The sequence below is a fragment of the Diabrotica virgifera genome, chromosome 2, assembly GCF_917563875.1.
Source record: "Diabrotica virgifera virgifera chromosome 2, PGI_DIABVI_V3a".
NCBI classification, from domain to species: Eukaryota; Metazoa; Arthropoda; class Insecta; order Coleoptera; family Chrysomelidae; genus Diabrotica; species Diabrotica virgifera.
Window position 1 is genome coordinate 261,848,083 of NC_065444.1, and position 15,944 is coordinate 261,864,026.

At 31.8% G+C, this 15,944-nt stretch overlaps 1 protein-coding gene across 4 annotated transcripts in view; it reads right to left on the minus strand.

Moving 5' to 3' along the window:
- The window catches only part of LOC126880604 (uncharacterized), a 605,043-nt gene that overhangs the window by 360,845 nt on the left and 228,254 nt on the right, over nt 1-15,944 (minus strand). The window contains exon 1 of one of the 4 annotated variants that reach the window (XM_050644585.1): nt 5,974-6,080. The exons of the other annotated variants lie outside the window; for them this stretch is intronic. Within the exon in view, the coding sequence (XP_050500542.1) occupies nt 5,974-6,024 (51 nt within the window). The 5' untranslated portion in view covers nt 6,025-6,080. Of the gene's footprint in view, nt 1-5,973; nt 6,081-15,944 lie in introns of those variants that run through there. 4 annotated transcript variants of the gene reach the window in all.

Consider the following 15,944-nt stretch of genomic DNA (forward strand, 5'->3'; position numbering starts at 1 on the left):
CTCAATAATTATGGGAATTGTTTCCGCCCATGTTCGCCATTTTGATGAGTAGATACTAGAGACAAACTAGACCTATGCAATAGTGTGACCATAGATTTATCGGGCCATCTATTAACGAAGGGCTGAGATAATTTGTTAGTGGCTTGTTATACTATTACTTTAACCAAGAATAACACTAACTTGTTTTGAAATCATGTGTGGCTTGTCATTGTTTCACATTAAGCCCTTCATATATACATACGACAGCCTGTGCGAGGAAATATTTTGTGTTGAATTAAAAAATTTTAAATTTTTTTTGGACTTAAATGTTTTAAAATAGGCACAAAATATGCATGTTTCTTTAAAAATATGCAAAATTTAGTAAAGTTCTCAAATATGCGAAATATGCATGCAATATGCATTTAGCATAAAATCCGCTCCCTAGTAATGATCATTACCTTTCCAACGCATGTCTACTTTTAAAAATAGGTTATACGATTCAAAAGTTCTCATTAGAGTTGGATAAGGTAACAGTTAAACTACGGGGTAACATTTCCTGTGGCTTAGTAGGAAATACTGAAAGGGATTTAGAATAAAAACTGGAACGGTGGAGAAAAGCTCTCGAGGAAAAAGGTTGTAAACTAAATAGGACAAGAATGTGGAACTAAGGTCTAAAACTGAGTAAAAAACATGCAGTAGACTCAGTGGCGGTTCGTGAGTTTTACAATAGGGGAGGCTCTAACTATAAAAAATCTAGACAAATTTGCACTAGCAAAAAAAATGCACCAAAAAAAGTAATTTAAGGCTCTATTTGTTTTTGACCATTTTTATTTACATTTCACCGGGGACCCTCCCTCTTTTACCGCATGCTTGCATTGATAACTGAGATGTAGAATAGCTTTTGTAACTAATAATAATATTATTGTTACTAAAAGAACTTTATAAAAACAGGATTAAATCTAAAATTATCGAAATTTTTCGAATTTTGAGTCATAATTACCCCACAACGATAGAAGTTCCTTGTAATTGCCGCGAATAATGGAATAATCATCACTTTCATCGTGTCTGCGAAAAGCTAATTCTTGCGAAGCCAAATATAGTGTTATATCGATAAGCCTTTTTAAATTCATCCTATTCTCCAAAACCTGATTATTGTAAGTAATTATGGCCTCTTTTTGAGCTGTATCTAAAGCAGTTACTATATTTTGTTTAGCAAAAAGTTTTAATTTACACAAAAAACTTTTTTCCTCTTAATAGACCTGGTTAACCAGTCCCATTTATTATACCAGTTAATATTAAATGCACGATTTTGACGATTACCTGAGGATTTAATAATAGTTAAATTTGGCTGTGGTCTTTCTGAGGTTTTAATATAATATAAGCTTTATTATAATATACTTAAAGTATTAAAATTATTCATTTATATACATTTTATATAAACAAACAACGGTACATAAATTGTAAAAATAACCTTACCAAGCCAATAACAACACAAATAAAAATATATGAAGTACAAAAATTCACCAAACACTAATTAAAAGAAATAAAATGATAAAATCACACCAAGAAATACCCTGACTATTAACTTCCTTATAGAATATAAGTAAAACCACAAGTGAGCCTAATTCTGGTTTTGCCTCCCTTGGCATATATTTCTGGGTAGTTTGACGTGAAGCGATATAATATTACGTTTCTCTATCGAGTATTATTGTACGCATAGGAAACTATATCGCTGGTTTCGAGACGTTTGTCGTAACTTAGAACACAACGGAGTCGAGTCTGGCTTCTACCTCCCTTGGTAGGGATATGAGGAGCTGCTCACAGCATACACAGGTGGGCAAATTGATGCATTCCAGATGCGTTTAGTTACAAAAGTGTGCAATAATTTACACTATCTATTAGTACGAGCGCTTGTTGTTTCTCGTGATTCAAAATAAACAAAACAGTGACATTTCATCAATAATTCTAGAAATATTATGTCCCAGATATGACATAAAATGTGTAAAAAAATTATGGGGAGGCTAAGCCTCCGTTGCCTCCTCTGACGAGCCGCCACTGAGTAGACTTAGAGTGGGATACATGAAGTGGAAGTATCAAAGTAGAAGTTGTACGGCAACAAGATGGTCTGATGACATAAAACGGATCGGTAAAAATTGGATGCAAGCAGCACAGGACAGAAATACATGAAAAATACTGAGGGAGACATATATCCAGCAGTGGGTAGATCCGGGTTGAATGATGATGATGATGACATGTAGTGGATGAAAGTGAGTGGTGTGTAGTGTAAGTAGTGTAACATAATTATTCTTACCATGTACCTCTTACCATTTCATGCCATTATCACGTACCTCTTCTCATCGGAGAGGCTAACGACCGTCAACTGAAATTCTTCCAAATAAAAGAAAGATTCCAATGAAACTTAAAAGAGGATACTACAAACCTGTCTTAAGACCAGCTATAATCTTGTACCATTTTTTTATTTTTTATTCTCTAACACTCTAGCATACGACGACGTTATTGAGTGTCCATGTCGATTTGCAATTTTTAAGCTTCCCTCTGATAACTGTTAAAAGCGCAACATGATTTTCGTCCCATTTCTGATATAAATTTTGTTGGAATTTACTTAATACTCAACTATATATTATTTTTGTTAAGTGTTAGAATAAACACGTTGAGTCTTTCTTCATGGGAGGGCCACTTATTAGAACCATTAGGCCAATACCCTCTTACGTAAGATTGCATAAAAGTATCATGTTACAAGGCATGTGAATGCGAAAACTGTATTTTATTTCTGTGTTTAATTAGTCCAAGTAATGAAACTTATAATAGGACAAAACCTCGCAATTTTTACAGAATGGATCAATTTGCTTGAAAATTTGAGAATAAGTAGTCGATAGTTAATGGATCAAAATCTATACGATGCCAAAAGGCGCTTTTACCATGGGGGTGGTTGCCACCCCATCTCGGGGGTGGAAATATTTTATTATATTTTGACCACAAAAGTTGGTAAAAATATTCATTCTGAGCAAAAAACATTCTATACATTTTTTTGATAAAATTAACAGTTTTCGAGTTATTCGCTATCGAAAGTGTTAGTTTTATATCGAAAAATTCGATGTTTTTAATAAGTCTTCTGCTAATAACTCCAAAAGTTTTCGTTTTATCAAAAAAACTTTACTTAACAAAAATGTACCTTTTAAAAAAATAAACAAAACCGTTTTTTAATTTTCTTTAAGACCAATAGTAATCGAGCTATTCTTTATTATATGTTAGCTCTTCTTCGTCAAATGCTAAATATTGTAGTTTCAAAGTCAAAAGACGGGAAAATTATGCATTTTTCGAGGATAACTTGTTTAAGCCAATTTAAAGTATTTAAAAATATCTACCTTCAGAAATAAAAAAAAATCTCTAGCTCAAAAATTAAGTGACTTATAATGAAAAGAATGTCAGTCTCTATTTTTTTCAGCGAAAAAGTGATTGGAAGCAATCACCTAATCACCACCCTAATTAAAATTAGTCATTGACCTTATTTGGTCTTCTTTATTAATGTATTAATAATAGGTTCTAGAAGTTTTACCGGCTTAGAATGATTAGTTTTTAAAAAAAGGGATTTAAAAGCGAATAACGAATTTTTGTAGTTTGGAAAACAATGGCATTTTCTTCAGAATAGAAAGATTAGCATCAGAGATTCAAAAAAATGTTTAAATATGAAATTGTAGCTTATTTCATTCCCAAGAACTTGGGTTGCAAAAAATTTTTCTAGGGAAAAAATTGAATGAGCTATTGACAATTAAATCTTGTAAAAATATGCAAAAACCACCTTTACCAACCCTTTCAAAGTCACCTCTTTTTGCGACGGAGGATTTTAAAAAGATTTAATACTAATAGACTTATAGACCTTGTAAAAACCTACAAAATTCTTTTTAAACAAACTTTCTAAGATAAAAAATAAAAAAGTTACGTTGAAAAAATCAATATATTTTTTTGAAAAACAAAAGGAGAAATCCAATTTGAAGCATAATAATGTAATATGTATATAAGTTAGTGATGTTTTTCGTCATTGGCCTTATTCATTCTTCTTTAATTATTCTTTAGTATTAATATGTAGATTCTAGAAGTTTGACTGGCTTTGAATGAATAGTTTTAAAAAAAACTGGGGTTAAAAGCGAATATCGAATTTTTGTAGTTTGGTAAATTCTTCCATTTTCTTTAAAATAAAAAGATTAGCATCAGAGATACGAAAAAATGTTTAAATATAAAATTATAGGTTATTTAATTCCCAAGAAATTGGTTTGACAAATTTTTTTCTACGGCAAAAATTGAGTGAATCGTAAATGAGTATATATCGAAAAACCTTGATTTTTTTCTATATAAAACTAACAATTAAATTGAAAAAATAATTTTATTAACGTTTCGAAGCCCAAATCGGGTTTCGTTGTCAAAATACAAAATACTACTAAATAAACAAAAATGTTGTTGCTAAGTAAAAAAATTCTTCTAATAATTTATGGATTCATTTATATTGGCAATTCAGACGTACCTATATTATACATTTTAAAGTAGAAGACTTTAAAATGATATCGCCAATATTTATGAGTTGCGTTCCTGGGACGACTTTACTAAAAGATAGTTCATTCAATTACATGAAATCAATCCCAACTCAAGAATATCCGTCACAAAAAAATCATAGCATGTGATTTGTCTTTAAAAATGCCACAAGGCAATAGCTTCAGAACAACAATAAAACTAACATTATCGATAGCGAATAAATCGAAAACTATTAATTTTATCAAAAAAATGTATAGAACATTTTTTGCTTAGAATGAATGTTTTTATCAACTTTTCCGGTCAAATTATAATAAAAAATTTCCACCCCCGAGATGGGGTGGCAACCACCCCGATGGTAAAAGCGCCTTTCGGCATCATATAGATTTTGATCCTTGGACTATCTACTACTTATTCTCAAATTTTCAAGCAAATCGATCCATTCTGTAAAAATTGCGAGGTGAAAAGCTTCGGTTCCTGGACTAAATTTTCAGTCTGTTACAATATTTTGTAAAGGAAACGTCTTAATTTCTTTGTTTGTATATTATTGTAATAATAAGGTTCGGTTAAAATAAAATAGTTTTTACTTTTATTTGTACCTTTTATTATCTTATATGTCTAATAAATTTTAGTGCCGTTTTTAAATTAATGGGGATCGATGGGTATTTCTGAGATAAGTATCACATCTGGTTGGGTTGTTTAGAGGACAAGACGTGATTTCTGTGGCAATTTGTTTGATTTTATTCATGTGTAGTAATATTACTACAATAAGTATTTCTATTAAGAAACACATAGTCGTAATAATATCATATCTATACCAAAGCTCAATAAAGCTCTTAAGTAGTACTATCAATCTTCCGAGTTTTGTTGTAAGTGTAGAGTGTAGGGTCAGTGTTTGAATTTTCAAGAGGCAGAACATTAACAAGATATATTGTTTTACACATTTATGTTACCAAGAAGAGGATGAAAGCTGCTAGATATTTGACAAATTTAAGATCATATATTTGTCTATCAGTAGAAATTATATTGTGTACCAGAGTAATTAAAGAAGGTAACACGAACTTTACTTTACTAGATGATAACATGATACATATTGATAACTATAGAACCGATTTGTGTTTTGTTTGCAACAAAGGTTTTTTTTTATTTTTCTAATTTATTAATTGATTGCCAATTGTTAATCAATCATAGCGTCAGGAGCCGTGTGCCATTCCATAAATAAATATAAGTTAGGTAAGTTAGACACTTTATCTAAAGGGGTCACAGAAACTTGATTCCTCTTGTCAAATCTAACATACTAAATGTTTGTTCTTAATACACACTTTATATTGTAATTAAATGTGTGCGATGCCGTTTTAGTACAATACAGTCGTAAAACTTAAAAAATTTTAAAACTTAGATACAGATAGATAACTATTAATTCAAGCTATACAAAAAATTTCAACATACGCTTCCACAGTGTCCATATTGGTAGGGATATTTGAACCAAGAAAACGCCATCAACAATTAACAAACTAACATTTCACAGAGACAAAAAGTGACACTTAATGGCACTCTCCTATCGGAGTTTTCCGTCGTCGGAACAATCATTCGCATGTAGCGGGACGCGAGAGCTACTATCGCGGAAACGGGCTGCAAACAACTGCTGTCACATGTCAAAAATAATAACATTCTTGTTCAGCTGAGCCTTCATTCAATTAACTAAATCCAACGAAACAATCTAGCTTGCTTTGTTGTGTACAGAGTTCATATGCTTAAAGCATTCTGTGTAGGGGAAATCGGGGATCTACACATTTCCAAAATTCTTAAATAAGAAATTAAAATGGGTAGTATCAAAATATGTACAACGGTACTTTTAAATATACTCAACCAAACTTATATTACTCCATTAAAATGTTACATTTTTTAAGCCGTACCTTGCATTTGTTAGAGGAGTCAATTTTATTTATTTAATGTGTAGGGGGGATCAGTAAAAGCTTAAGTTCAAGTTTTTGGGGCGTCACCCTTGTCCCCCGACCGCCATCTTGGAAATGGTGTGCAAAGGGGTTTTGCGCTATATCTCGTAAACTACCAACCCTACGAAAAATCTAATTAAACATAAAATCTAGCAAATTCAATTTTCTACAATTTTATTTCTATTACTTTTTATCGTCAAGTGACCACCAAAAAAGATATAAACAAAAATATGTAAACAATTTTTAACAAGATTCCTTTTGGAGGTTATAACTTTTTTTCAGTTCATTTTACAATAAAATAACATTTTAGCAATTTTGTAGAGGGTTTTCAGCGAACAATTTCCACTATAAATTTGTTTAATTCTATTTATTTATATAGGTGTTACAGCGCTCCAAACTTGACCAGATTCTCGAATGCTCATAGGGATATAATAAAAACAAAAGTTAGGCTTACTTTTCTATCTATATATATTTTTTATTCATACAATTTATTATGATTTTAACATTCCTATGCTATTATTAATCTGTATTTGACCTTTCTCCCCACTATAAAACTTATAACCCGAAGCATATATAGAAACGGCCCAAGAAGTTGTTTGAGGACAAATTCGCCGGTTTAGAAGAAGAATGACGCAACCGCATATTGCAAAATTCTTAAGAAGAGCAAAAAACGAATTTTTGTTATCAAAATCATAAAGTATGATCAAAATTAGCCATTCACTACACCGTGGTCAGGATCTCGAGATATAAGCGGTTTTTGGGGTGTGCCGCTTGTTTATGAAGTGAAGTAACATAATTTCTTTCCTGTTGTATATTTTGACTTAAAATTTTCCAAAAAACTTCTTCATGAATTATATTTTATTGTTGTGTTGATTAAAATTATAAACTAAAAAGTTTGTCACTCAACTTTTTTAAGTAAACATGAAACTAACGAAATATGATGACAAAATGTTTAAAAACTAACAACTCCTTTTTTAATGTGTTTAAATATTTAGGAGAAATCCCATTGTTATCTACATACTTCAGATATTAAACAGTAAAATTTTCAAAAGGAAATATTTACAGCGACCAAAGATACAGCGAGGTAAATTTGAAAAATCATCAAAATTGATTTTCGGCATTTTTGTATAAAATTTGATTTTTGAACATGTTCCAGCAAATCTAGATAAAAATAAACTTCATATTCGGATTCAGCGACCTCGAAAACATAAAAATAGACCAAAATTGGTAATTTACCTTAAATTTGATTCTCGTGGTCGGCATAAAGATTGCTGCCGCTCGGCTAATATATAGATAGAAAAGTATTTTTTCTATGGATGCTATACAATATGCAACTTCTCTCACTACTTACATACATTCAAAACGAACAATTTCTCAGGCAGTGAGAAAAGTCGGCCATTGCAGTGAGAAATATTTTTTCTCACGGGTTCACCGCCGGTTTGCATACATAGGATCGCCATTTCCATGGTAACATGCACAATACAAAAACAATTATTTTTGTCAAATAAAATGTGTTCAAACTTGTCAAAACTTATCAAAAATTACCTTTTAGACCATTCAACTGTGAATTATAATTTTAAATAAATAAAGCATATAAATATTAAGAATATTAAATACCTATGTGTATATACACTGTGTCCGTAAAGTATGGAACAAATTCTTTTTTAGCTAAACAGAGCATTTTAAGAAATAATCCTGAAACACGTCGATTTTTGATTTTAATTTACCGTATTTTAAAACAATATTCTAATATACAGGGTGAATTACTTTCGAGTAATGACGTCACCGTCATTTTTTTTAAATGGAACATCCCCATTTTGTCTCAATTTTCGGATTACTCTAGCTGAGCTGATTCCAAAAATGTATCAGATGTTGATTCAAATTGGTACAGGGTGGAAAAAAATACAATAGATTTGTGTGTGTTCATACAGTAACGCGTTAGTTAAATTAACAATATTTTCAAAAATACTTATTTTATTTTTGATATTTTAATTATATTTTAATTTTAATTAATTTTTGATATTGTTTAGTTGAATATTTTAATTTAATATCAAAAATTAATTAAACTTTAATAATATGAGCATACACAAAACTATTGTATTTTTGTCCACCCTGTACCAATTTGAATCAATATGTGATACATTTTTGGAATCAGCTCAGCTAGAGTAATCCGAAAATTGAGACAAAATGGGGGTGTTCCATTTAAAAAAAATGACGGTGACGTCATTACTCGAAAGTAATTCACCCTGTATATCAGAATATTATTTTAAAACACCGTAAATTAAAATCAAAAATCGACGTGTTTCAGGATTATTTCTTAAAATGCTCTGTTTAGCTAAAAAAGAATTTGTTCCATACTTTACGGACACAGTGTATGTATTTTATTTCAATTTAGGCATATAATATACCTAAAAGCACCTAAATTATTTAATTTTGAAATTTGAACTCTTGACAAAAACGCATCCATAGAAAAAGTACAGTATACAACACGAGAGAAAATGATTTGCGGCACTCACCTCGTGCCTCGGCTCGTGCCAACAAACTTCTGCGCTCGTGAGAAATATGTCTTTTTTCTTTCGGAATCTTCATCGACCCATTTTTTCTTTTTGTTTTCTTCTTTCTTTCGATAGCTTTCTCTGCTGCTTAATGACTTCAAGATATGAACTGACTTTATTTTTAATATAATTTGATATAAATTGAGTACAAAAGTCATATCTGAGAGATGCAGGGTCCAGGGGATAAGTGTTAATCTAAGCGATGCTTCAGAAATCTAGTGGGCTTTGGACGATTGTAGGTTTGGCACGGTATGGACGCATTACTGCACCTAATGTCTTTTTTCGTAGGAATAAAATGGTCATAAGGCAAAAAAGACAGCTCAAAAGAGAACTCCGAAATGAGTGACTCTCCTATAGTCTAGTAAAATAAAATTACACTACATGTAAATCAAAATGTAAATTCTAAATGTAAATTTTATATCAAAGTTTAGGTGGGTACAAAAGATATTTTCAAAAGAGTATCCAAATCATACAGGGGGATCATTGTTTAAATAATTAAAAATAGGTCATTTTGCAAAAAAAAATTCTTTTTTTAACTGCTGAGGTAATTCAATTACTAATGAAGGTCTATAGGATTATTTTCTACAAAGTTGAAGGGCAAATCTTTCATATAAGACTTACTAAATTAAATTTGACCACCTATTTATTTAAATAATTATACATAATACATTAAAACCAAATTTGCAAAATATTATCTTTAGTGTTTTAAATAAGCACTATAAAATATCTTATTTTACAGACTAAGTTGCCCTATGTTACCAGTATTAAGCAAAAAAAAATGGTCAAAAAATATTCAATATTTTTTGAGATATTGAATTTGTTTATTAAATGTTACTATATTTTCAATTGCAAAAACGCGGTTGTTGCCAAAGACCTATTTACCTGTATTAAATTTTATTTTTTTTATTTTTATGTATATTTTCGATAAATGTATTCATAAATTCAAATTTCAATTAAACTTCCCCCTAAAATGGCATTTGAAAATTATTCAAATTTGTTTATAATTTGTTTTTTTAATAACGTCGTGGGGATTAAATATTTTGAAATGCCGTTTCGATAATTGAGTTCCTGGGAATTTTTCACTAATTAACAAATTTTTTTGTTTTTTTTTCCTCTTCTTTTTTTCTTGGAGTTATATTACTACGGGCCCTTTTAGGGTTAAGTTTCATTAAGCATGTCGACTCTCTAAGTTGTAGATTCTAGACCTAAAAATATTAAGATTTAACTAAAATCTCTTTAATAAAATGTGGCTACTTATTGAGTTACAGGGTGTTTCATTTAAAAATTTAAAAACTATTGTTACTAAGTACTTTAAAACTATTTGACGTATCCTTATCATACTTGGTAGAAAGTGTGGGTACTATACAGTCTACTAAATTTTGATAAATAAAAGTTTCTAGCTACTACCAGAGGCGTACGACAGGGGATAGTGAATTATTGACCCTTCCCAAATTCTACGCGACTGAGGGAATTACTATTTTAGCGAAATTTTTTGATTCTCCAATACTTTCTATTAAAATAATATACTCTTTACTGGTAACGATTAAGTCATTAGTTTTCGAGATACTCGACGTTAAAAATGAAATGGCATACTTATTTTGATTTATTAATTCATTCATTTTAAACTTCCAATATCTCTCAAACTGATGACTTTATCGATACCAATAAAGTTATTTACATACAAAGTATTGGAGAATCGAAAAATTTCGCTAAAATAGTAATTCACTCAGTGGCGTAGAATTTGGGAAGGGTCAATCATTCACTATCCCCTGTTGTACGCCTCTGGTACTAGCTAGAAACGTTTATTAATCACAAATTAGTAGGGTGTATAATAGCCACACTTTCTGCCAAGTATGATAAGGATACGTCAAATAGTTTTAAAGTACTTGGTAAAAATAATTTTTAAATTTTTAAATAAAACACACTGTAACTCAGGAAGTAGCCACATTTTATTTAAGAGATTTTAGTTAAATCTTAATATTTTTAGGTCTAGAATCTACAACTCAGAGATTCGACATTCTTAATAACATTTAACCCTAAAAGGGCCCGTAGTAATATAACTCCAAGAAAAAAAAAGAAGAAGAAAAAACGACAAAAAATTTTGTTAATTAGTAAAAAATTCCCAGGAACCCAATTATCGAAACGGCATTTCAAAATACTTAATCCCCCCGACGTTATTAAAAAAAAAACAAATTATAACTTCGTCTGTAAAATAAGATATTTTATAGTGCTTATTTAAAACGCTAAAAATATTTTTTTGCAAATTTGTTTTTAAAGTTTTATATACAATTATTTAAATAAATAGGGGGTCAAATTTAATTCAGTAAATCTTATGTGAAAGATTTTCCCTTTAACTTCACAGGAAAAAATCCCATAGACCTTCATTAATAAGTGAATTACCTAAGCAGTTTAAAAAGTATTTTTTTTTGCAAAAATGACCCCTTTTTAATTATTTAAACAATGATCCCCTTGTATGATTTGTATACTTTCTTGAAAATATCTTTTGTAGCCACTTAAACTTTGATATAAAATTTGTTTCAACCTGTACGAATTTACATTTTGACTTTTTTTTTATTTTATTAGGCTACTAAGAAGTAACTACGATATTAGTGACATAGACTTTGATCCAGAGATTCTTAAACAAAAAATTTTGTGTTTAAAATCCTTTTCCGCTCCCGGATTAGACGGTTTCGCCGCAATTTTATTTAAGAAGTGTGCAAACTCGATTATCCATCCGTTAAGTTTTATAATGAAAACCTCATTTTTGTCACATACTTTACCTGATGGCTGGAAAATCTCTAGTGTTACTCCAATTTATAAAAAAGGTGACAAGTTAGATCCTGAAAATTATAGACTAATTAGTCTAACATCCATTGCGGCTAAATTGATGGAATCAGTTATTCGCGAATCGGTTATGAACTACTTTCTCTTAAACAATAATAGAATTCCTATTTCCCAGCACGGTTTTGTACCTGGAAGATCGGTAGTTACTAATATGTTAACATGTGTTAATGACTGGTCTCTTTGTTTGGACAGTAATCAACCTGTTGATATTATATATTTAGACTTTGCTAAGGCTTTTGATCGAGTTCCTCACAAGAGACTACTATTTAAGCTTGAACATAACGGTATTAGAGGAAACTTACTTGACTGGATTAAAGGATTTTTAATAAACCGTAAATTTTGCGTCCGCGTTGGTGACTGTTATTCCTCAATGTTTAGTGTATACAGTGGCGTTCCGCAGGGTTCAGTGTTGGGGCCGATTTTGTTCCTAGTGTACGTTGCTGATCTGCCAATTCACCTTAAAAGTAACATGTCGCTTTTCGCTGATGACACAAAGTTATATGCAAATCCCTTTTCTGGTTACAATCAATTACAGACCGACCTTCAAGAGGTTGCTAAGTGGGTAGACGATTGGTGCTTGCAATTAAACACATCCAAGTGTGCAGTTCTAGTTCAAAAGCTCTCGGTGCTGATCAATTGGAGTATGAAGAACAAGCCTACGTTCTCTCCGATGAGGCTCCAATAAGAGCCGAAAATCGCGATTCGGAGGACTGGACTGCGCTCCGTATTCTAATTGAAAAGTAAGATTGTTTTGCCTTCGCATTGCAACTGAATTAAAAATAAAAAATTTTATTTTATAATTATATTTTATTTTATTCAGAGAGCGCCATAAGCACCCTAACTAGTTTCACTCTTATTAGAAATCATCAGAGAGTGTATATAATTATATATGGATATCTCAAGGATATCCGCATATACGCTCTCTGATGATTTATAATAAGAATGAAACTAGTAAGACTGTTTATAGGACTCTCTGAACAAACTTAAACAGAATACGTCTCTTTTTTTCGTTTTACGGCGAAATTCTTTCGATCTAAATAACTCCAAACAGGGTCTTACAGACAAACCTTCGGCATCGCAGAACTTACTATTGCTATGTTATCTAAGAGCTATTTTGGCAGGATCGCCATTTAAGGTTGTCGGAGGTACTTTTTTTTAATGCTAAGTAGTCAAGGGAGATTAAGAAAACACAACTTTATTTTACCGAGTCAAAGTTAATTCCGATTTATAAAATGAACGTATAGTAGATTATTGAAATCAGCCTGTGGATTATTCAGCATAACCTTAACTTGCATAATCATGACAGTCTACAGTTGACTTAGATAATCGTGTCACTCTACATTTACGATATCTCTTTCCATCATATATCCATTTAGTCCTTTCGACAATAGAACAATCATTATTCAGTGTTTGATAAGCAATATCTATGTAGGTGGCGTCCCATCTCTCCCCTACATACAGCGTGTATGTAAAAACCACGCTGTGTGTTCAAGTGATACTTGATATAGAGCGTCGACGAATGCCAGGGCTAATTAAAAATAATCGAGAGGACTTTGACATAAAACTTGGTGATTGCTTTCCCGACAATGAATATACGAAGAATTTCCACGTCCACGGGTTTGCATGGACACTCTAAATTACGCTGACGGGGATGTTTTATGCGGATGAATAGTGGATGAGTCTAAATTAGAATTGTAATTGACTAAAAAAAAAAAAACAAAAAGCATGTATTGTAAGAATTACAAGTAATTAATATCTTCCAGACAAAATGTTTTGGTGCTGACATTGTTCCCTTGTTGCATATCTATCTGTTTTTCTAAGAATCTTTTTTTGAAAATAAATCACTTGTATATTGTGGCCAAGGAGAGATCAACGCACTCAAAATGGGGGCGGATGTATTAAAAACTAAAATAAACGTATTTGGGCTTCTGCTTTGAAAATATATACCGGGTGTGCCAAAAGTAGCAGGACGGTCGAATATTTCGCGAGATTAGCATCACATCGAAAAACTGAATAACACGTGAAATTATTTTCAAGAATCTATCAATTGACACCAAACTCAGCCATACCACCTGGCAACTTTGAATTCTTAAATGTGAATCTCCATTTTTCATTGCAGATTTGGATTCCTCAGAAAAAAATAAGTAACTTTATTAGGAAGATTTTTTCGAATCTGTCATAGATGGTGCTATAATCGAAAAAATGGCCTAATATCTCGAGAAATACACTTCTCGATGAAAAGCCAAATATTTTTCAACAATCTATCGACTGACACCAAGCAAAACTCCGACCCCTATCCCCCAAGGGTGGGAGAGGGGACAATTTTGAACTATTAACTGAAAAACTCCCTTCTTTTATTGCAGATTCGATTTCTTACCTACATAATGCAAACACATAGTCAATAAAATAAAATATAGATGATAAAGGAAAAATAGATGATTCTTCAAAGAAAGTAAATTAATTGCTATTTAAATTGTCAAAAATAAAAATGGTTAGAAAATGATACTCGTAAAAGTACGCATCCATACGAAGGTGCTCCGTGATCGGTGTAGCAGCTCCACATAGTGGATACGTTGGTGCTCGCCGCTCCGCGCTCACCCTCTTCGATTCAACCGGTTTTCGGTTTATATGTAGGGGAGCGCATGCCGTGTGTGCGAGAGCAGCTACACCGAGCACGGAGCACCCTCGTATGGATACGTACCTTAATATACTCAATAAAATACATACATACATAATCGGTTGCCTCTTTTACCATTAGGTGTCGAGGATTCCTCCTTTATATAATACTCTCTGCAAATTTACGCCACTTCTTCCTATCTGCTGCTAAAACTTTTGCTTATTGCCACGATGTTCCTCTTTTCTTGAGTATTTCGTTTACACTAGTGTTCCAGCTTTTCCTTGGTCTGCCCCTCGTGCTTTTACCCACTGCTTTGGCCTCCCATGTCATTTTCACTTGTCTCTCACCACTCATTCTTATCATGTGTCCAGCCCATTTTAACTTCTTTTCTTCAACTTTTTCGTTGAGCGATTTTACCTGTAATTCATGTCTTATATCTTCGTTTCTTCTTTTGTCTAATCTTCTTGCTCCCACCACTTTTCTTAAGTATCTCATTTCTGTAGCTTGTAATCTTTTTCTTTGTCTGTCATTAAGTACCCAGTTTTCTGCCCCATATATTGTAATTGGCATATATACAGTTTTATATACCGTCATTTTGGTTTTCCTCGATATTTCTTTTTTGTTTAGGAAATTTTTATACAGTGAATAATAAGTTCTCGTTGCCAATTTTATTCTGTTTCCAATTTCATCTTCTTGTGTTCCTTTGTTGTTTAACATTATTCCCAAATACTTAAAGAGGTTTACTTGCTCGATTTTTTGCCCTTCGATTTCAATATTTACAGTTGCTTCTTTGTTGGCTATTGTCATTACTTTAGTTTTCTCCATATTTATTATTAAGTTGTAGTTTTTTAGTTCTTCAGCCCAGATTCTAATGTTATCTGCGAGAGCCTTTTCAGTTCTTGCAACTAATACAATGTCATCAGCAAATGCACAGGCTTCAATTTTTATTTGTTGCAAATTTCTATACCCTATAGCGCATTTTTTAGTTTTTTTGCAACACTTTTTAATAACTTCATCCATAACGGAAATAAATAACAGTGGGCTCAACACTCCACCTTGTCTAACCCCGTCGTTATTAGAAAATTCGCCGGAGATTAAGTTACTTGTCCTGACCTGGTTTTTTGTGTTGGCATACAAACTCTTTATTACACTTACAAGTTCTTCATCTACTTCCTTGTTTATCAGGCTTTGCCATATTCCTTCTCTATTGACCATGTCAAACGCCTTTTTCATATCTACAAACGCCAGGTACAGTGTATCGTTTTTTAACAGTGTTTTTTCAGTAATTTGCTGTAGTGTGAATATATGATCTTGTACGCTGTGTGATGGTCTAAATCCACTTTGTATATCCGCCAGTCGAGGCTCAACTATTTCTCGTAGTTTCTTTTCTAGGATAATTTCGTAGATTTTCAACGCTGAGCAGAGAAGTGATGTACCCCTATAATTACT